This window comes from Aureococcus anophagefferens (assembly GCF_000186865.1).
Source record: "Aureococcus anophagefferens unplaced genomic scaffold AURANscaffold_17, whole genome shotgun sequence".
Lineage (NCBI taxonomy): Eukaryota > Pelagophyceae > Pelagomonadales > Pelagomonadaceae > Aureococcus > Aureococcus anophagefferens.
Genome location: NW_008705577.1, coordinates 616,374 through 623,055, shown reverse-complemented (window position 1 = coordinate 623,055; position 6,682 = coordinate 616,374). Strand labels below are relative to the sequence as shown.

At 71.6% G+C, this 6,682-nt stretch overlaps 1 protein-coding gene across 1 annotated transcript; it reads left to right on the top strand.

Annotated features, from left to right (window-relative positions):
• Nucleotides 1-1,134: 1,134 nt before the first annotated feature.
• AURANDRAFT_15245 (hypothetical protein) lies at nt 1,135-1,593 on the top strand (the record flags this gene model as incomplete). Its single annotated transcript, XM_009040903.1, has 1 exon — nt 1,135-1,593. A coding segment is annotated over one exon (459 nt), but the record flags the coding sequence as incomplete, so codon positions are not given.
• Nucleotides 1,594-6,682: the final 5,089 nt, after the last annotated feature.

Genomic DNA, 6,682 nt, shown 5'->3' with positions numbered 1-6,682 from the left:
ATCTGCGGGTGCCGCGCGAGCAGGTCGTAGAGCGACGTCGTCCCGCACTTTTGGCAGCCGCCGAGCCAGAAGTGGGGCGGCTTGAAGACGGCGCCGCCGCGGCCCGAGAGCGCGCCGCGCGTGCCGGCGCCGAGCGCGCGGCGCAGGCAGCCGACGCTCGCGCACGCGCACGCGGCGCGCTCCGCCTCGGCCGTCGACGTTTCGACGAGCGCGGGCCGCAGCCGGCGGCTCGACGACGCGTAGCTCGCGAGCGCCGCGGCGCACAGCAGGGCGCAGAGGCACGACAGGCCGCGGCGGAACCGCTCCGTGCGCCCCGGGCGCCGCCGCGGCCGCTTGGCCAGCTTCGGCGACTCGGCCTTGGGCGGCGCGGCGCGCAGCGGCGCGAGGCACGCGACCCAGCAGGCGGCAACGGGCGCGCAGGCGCCGCGCGCGGCGCACCAGCCCGCGAGCAGCGCGACGGCGCCGGCGGCCATCCAGGCCATGTCGGCGCCGCCGGGCGCGAAGCAGTCGAAGACCATTGCCTCGATATTGCTCAACTTTAAGCAAAGGGTCAGCGTTGCCGTTCAACATCTGTTCAACGAGCTGCGCAACGAGCAGATACGCAACCCCATTACTCAACGCGGTAACGAGCCCGATAGCCCCGTCGCCTGAGCCGGTCGTTGTTGGCCGGTGCGGCGCGTCGACCATGGCCTACCGCGACGAGGAGTCGATCTACAACCTCGTGCCCATGGAGGCGCCGCCCCGCGTCCGACGTTCCTTCGCCGCCGGCCGCCTCCGCCCGCCGCCCGCGCCGCGCGCCGCCGCCGCCGCCGCGCGCGCACCCCGGGAAAAGAAAAACGGACGACACACCCGCCCCCTCCCCCCGCGCAGTACGTCGAGCCGCCGAAGCCGCGCATGTACCGGAGCAAGCACGACCCGAAGACGCCCGTGACCGGGTCTACGTTCGGGATCCACGGGACGACGCAGCTCCTCGGCGCGGGCGCGATCAAGAAGAAGGACACGGCGACCTTCGGCAAGCCGCTCAACAGCCAGGTCGCCGACCCGGCCGAGTTCCTCCGCGGCGGCCAGAAGGTGCAGCGCGTGCCCGCGCGCGTCGACGTCACGAAGTTCAGCTTCGACAGTGTCGTCGACAAGAAGAGCGCGGTGCCGCGGCGCACGGAGAAGCCCGTCATGGGCCTGAAGACTTCCAAGAACTTCATCACGGCCAACGCCGTCGAGGCCATTTTGCAGGTCCCGACGGTCAAGTACACGGCCGAGCCCGACTACCTGAAGAAGGCGGACTACGCGCAGGTGCCCGCGTACCTCGGCCAGGTCAAGGAGGAGATCCGGCGAGAGAACGAGATGATCGACGCCTACGTCAAGGAGCAGATGGGGCTCAACACGGAGGAGAAGGAGGACCTGTCGGAGCTCCTCGCGGACGACGAGCGGAGCCGGCTCATCTCCGCGCTCAAGCGCAAGTGGGACGCGGTCAACGCCAAGTACCAGAAGATGACGCACAACGTGAATCTGGACACGGTCGGCAAGGTCAAGAGGAAGGAGTCCATGGAGAAGGAGCTCAAGCAGCTCGAGGCCGACATCGGCAAGCTCGAGAAGCCCCAGCCCATCTACATCAAGAACGACTACTAGGCCGCGCGGCGCGCGCCGTTCCACGCACCGCCCGACCTAAGCACCTTACGCCCGAGCCCCTAGGGGTCGCCTTCCATGGCCGCGTCGCCGGCGTCGCCGTCGGAGTCGACGCCGTCCGCGCGGACCGTGCAGAGCAGCTTCTTGCCCACGTCGCCGAGGACCGCGAGCTCGTCCGCGTCCGCGTCGACCGTGACGATCTGCTGGTACATCTGCGCCTGGACGCCCCGGTCCACGTCGAGGACCTCGTCGCCGAGCACGAGCCGGACCTCGCCGGAGCGCATGATCTGGAGCTTGCCGATCTTGCCCGGCCGCAGCGACGACAGCTCGTCGTAGGACCCCTCCGCCGTCGGCGCCTCGTCGCCCTCGCCGGCGTCCTCGGCCTTGACCTTGGCCCGCCGCGGCAGCGAGGCGGGCAAAGACGTCGGCAGCTGGATCACGAGGAGCTCGTCCTCGTCGTCGTCCGCGGCGTCGACGGCGAAGAGCCGCTCGGACCGCGCGCGCTCGCGCTCCTCGCCGAAGGTGCTCGGCTGGGGCGGCGGCGGCGCGCCGGTGTCCTCGAGGCCCGCGACGGCCGTCGGCCGCAGCGGGTCGTCGCCGCCGTCGACGTCCATGGCGTCCTCGTCGTCGCCGCTGCTCCCGTCGAGGAAGTTCGTGTCCTCCTCCCACTTGGCGATCGCCGCGACGCCGCCGGCGACGCCCGACGCCGCGCCGGACGACGCGCCGCCGCCGCCGCCGCCGCCGCCCGCGCCGGACGACCCCTTGCCCGGCGCGGCCGTGGGCTCGAAGAACGCGGCGCCCTGCGGCGCGGGCTCGCCCCGGCCCCGGCCCCGGCCCTCGCCGCGGCCCCGGCCCCGGCCGCGGCCGTCGTTGCGCCGCAGCCGGCCGCCGCCCTTGCCCCGGCCGCCGCCCTCGCTCTCCTGCTTGACGGCGACGGGCGGCGCCACGCGGCTCTGCGGCCGCTTCGGCGCGAAGCGCTTCGACCGCTTCTTCAACGCCGGCGCCGACTCCGCCGGCTGCTGATCCGACATGTTTTCGGCGGTGGTGCTGCCACAGCCCCGGTGCGCCGCGCTGCCACAGCCTCTGGCGCAAGGCGATGGCCCAAGAACTTGCGTTGCAGTAGCTTGCAGCTATGATGCAGCAGGCCAACCTTGATCTTCGGCGAGGCGCAACGACTTCGCTACGTGGCAACTCAAAAACTTCTCTCTCTCTCATTGTTCTGAGTAACTAAGTGAGTAACTGTAAGTCGAAAACCGAAAATTGAAAAATGGCGGCCCGGAAGGACGACGGAGGTACGCCGAGCACGGATTTAGGCGATCGCGGGCTCGGGCGCAAGCGGCGAAGGAGCCGCCTCGGGGCGCGGGGCCCCGGATAGGGTACGCGCGCGGGCGCGCGCGCGCGGCGTTCCCGCCGCGCGGGCGCGGCCGCGGGCCTAGATCCACGAGCTCTTCGTGGAGCTGCCCACGGTGACGAGGTTCTGCTTCGGCATGCAGGACGTCATCATCAGGAGGCATTTCGCGGCGTCGGTCAGCGAGATGTCGTCGACCTTGACGGCCGCGCGGTCGCCGGCGGCGCCGGCCGGCGACTCCGCCGGCGGCGCCGCGGCGCGCGGCGCGCCCGGCGAGGCCGACGCGCCGTCGCCGGGGCCCGCCGGTCGCCGTTTCGCCGCCGGGCCCTCCTCGCCGGCCGGCGCCTCGCGCTTCTTCCGCCGCACGAGCGGGCGGAGGCTGAGGAGGCCCTGGATGTCCGTCGAGGCCGGCGCGCCCGCGACCTTGTGGTAGCAGACGCCGCGCGCCTTGCTCCGGTCGCCCGTGCCGACGCGGTCGTTCGCCGTGTAGGAGCGGTGGTAGCCCTGCGGGGACGCGCGCGCGGATGAAAAGAGGCGGGAACGAGGCGGTCGCGCGCGCGCGTCGCGCGGCGGACGCGGGGCGACTCGCAAAATTGTTGAGCTGCCTCTGGAAGGAGGAGAACTTGGACGTCTTGTAGTAGCGCGGGAGGACCTTCTCGAGGCGCGCCGGGTCCGGGATGACGATCGTGCCGCGGTCCCAGATGATTTCCTCGCTCTCCTCGAACATGCGCGTGAGCTGCCGCATGAACGCCGTCGTCGCCCTGCGATGGACGGTGCGACGTTTGCGGCGCGCGGCGTCCCCGGGAGCGCGCGGCGCGCGCGGCGGTCCGGCGACGCGTCGCCGCGGCCGCGTTCAAGTCGAAGTCGAACGGAGGGCGGCGGACGCCGGCGCCGCGCCGGCCCTTGCCCTCCATGATTCCCGGCGGTCGAGCGTGGACGCGAGGGCGTACCTGCGGCGGACGTCTCGGCGCCGCGTCCGGCCGCGGGCGAGGGGGTCCGGGCGACCGCGATCTTCGCCGCGTTGAATGGGCAGCCCGTGCACGGGCTGCCCGGAACGCGCGAACGCGAGACGCGGGCCGCGGACGGTGCGGCGGCGGAGCGGATGAGCGGAGCGTGCGACCGGCGGAGACGGAGCTTTCGGACGTGAGCTGCGGCGCGCGCACGGAGGTTGTGGTGGTTCTCGCGAACGCCTTGTCGCCGTGTGAATCGCGGTGTGCTCACTGCTCACGGCGAACAAAAGGATTTGTCTGGAACGTGAAGGTAACGTTGGGGGGTTTCTTTTGGACACTGAGCTGCCCAGTTATGCGCATTCCTATGAGTATTATGAGGATTGTCGCCGTCGCCGCCGCCATCGGCAGCGCCGCGACCCCCGGCGCCGCCGGCGCCGCAGCCGTCGAAGGCTCGGAGATGCAGCCCGCGACCCCCGGGGCTCGCCTCCGCGGCGGTCGCGCGCTCGCCTTTGGATTCCACGACGCCGATGACGCGCCGACGGAGTCGCCCCCGCCGACGGGCATGCCGACCGCGACGGGCATGCCGACGGTTCCCGCCGACGGCGCGGCGGACGCGCGCGACTGTCTGTATCGCAACGGGACCTGCGCCGAGTGTTGCGGCGCCTGCGACGACGTGAGCGACTACTACGTCGATGGGTCAGTTCCCGATTTCTCCAACTACATCTACGGGCCCGGCAGCACGTGCGTGTGCCTCGTCGTAGACCGCGACGACGACGTCAACGACGTAGACCGCTCGACGCTCCACATTTCGTTGACGGAGCACGACGACTGCCTCGCCGTCTTCGGGCACAACACGGAAGTCTACGGCGGCGAGGGGTCGGACTCGATCGTCATGAACGGCGGCCACAACACGATCCACGGCGGTTCCGGGAACGACTTCATCTACGACCAGGGCTGGGACTCGATCATCAACGGCGAGGACGGCGACGACACCATCCAGGTGCAGAGCCTCAACGGCGAGGACACGGGCTACCTTACGACGTACGTGTACGGATACGCGGGCGCCGACGACATCGACACCACCGGCGACAACATTTGCATCGAGGGAGGCGACGGCGCGGACGACATCTACGTGCACAGCGGGGTTTCCGTCGACGTCTACGGCGAGGCCGGCGACGACCGCATCGTCGTCGGTGAAGTGGACGGGGAGTCCGACTCTACGGAATTTGTCCATGTCGACGGCGGCACCGGGGACGACGACGTCGTCTACAACTAAGAAGAAGCAGCCGGCGGGATGTGTTATGCGCGCGCGCGTCGGCGGGGGCGCGGCGTCTAGACGTCGAAGTCGCCGCCCCCCGCGTCGTCGGCCGGCGGCGGCGCGGTCGGCGGCGCGGGCGCGGGCGGCGCCGCGGGCGGCGGCGGCGGGTCGTCGCTTCCCTTGGTGGGCGACGTCTGGCCGAGGACGCCGACCTGGCCCGGCGTCTCGAGGCCCGGCTTGCGGAGCTGCGAGAGGAGGTCGTTCGACTTCTTTGGCCTCGCCTGCGCGGCCTTGGCGCTCGCGGCGCGCTGGAGGACGTGGGCCGGCGGCGGGCCCGGCGGCGGCTTGCCGTCCTTGCCCCGGGCGGAGGAGGCGGCCGGCGGCTTGCGCGGCCGGGGCGGGTCCGTCGCCGCGCGCGCGCGGGCCGCGTCGTCGTCGTCGCCGAGGTCGTCGCGCGAGCCCTGCTTCTTCAGGGACCCGGCGGAGCCCGCGGAGGCGGCGGAGCCGGCGTCGCTGGGCCGGCGCTCCTTGTCCTTGTGGCTCGCGCCCTCGATGTCCTTGGCCGCGGCGCCGGGGTCGAAGATGCGGCCGCCGTCGCCGAGCGTCGCCTCGACGCCGCGGTACGCGAGGTTGCGCTTCTCCGGCGGCGTGAGCTGGTTTTTGGCTTCTTTGGCCACGAGGGCCATGAGCTTCTCGCGGATGTTCGCCCGCCAGGCGAGCTTCTGGCCGCCGCCGTCCTGCTCGAACGTGAGGGGCAGGACCGCGTAGACCGCGCGCAATTCCACAATGTCGAGGCCGTTGACGGCCCAGCGCGTGCGGAAGTCGGCGATGTGGGACCGGCGGATGCGCTCCACGGGCATGCGGATGAGCCAGAGCGCCTGCGTCTTCCAGACGCGCTTCGCCAATTTCGCGGCGGCCGCCGCGTGGTCCTCGCCGAGCGCGGCGAGGATCGCCTCGGAGACGGCCGTCGACGACGACGCGCAGATGTCGCCGGGCACGAAGGACCGCATGACGTCGAGGGCCCGCAGATTCTTGTCGCGCTCGTCCTCCTCCCACTTCTTCGCGGCCTCGTCCTTGCGCACGGCCGTCTCCGGGTGGGCCATGATCTGCTTGTGGATCTCGTCGAGGAGCGCCTCCGCGGACTCGTCGCCGCCCAAGAAGCGGTCCGCGGCGGACTGGAGCTCGGCCTCGAGGTCGTCGAGGCCCTTGTCCGGCGCGGCGGACCCGCCGCCGGCCGCCGCGCGGCTCAGCGCCGTGCGCAGCATGGAGATCTCGCTCTCCATCTCGATGAGCTTCGACGGGTCGAGCTTGGCGACCTGGGCCTCGAGGTCCCGGACCTTCTGCTCCGCCTTGGCGACGCGCTCCGCCTCCTTGGCCGCGGCGATGGCCTCGAACTTGGGGATCTCCGCGAGGTCCGAGTAGTCCTTCGTCATGGCCTTGAGGTTGGGCTTGTTCGAGTCGTCGAAGTGCGTCGTCGCGCGGCGCGTCTTCGTGTTCAGCGCG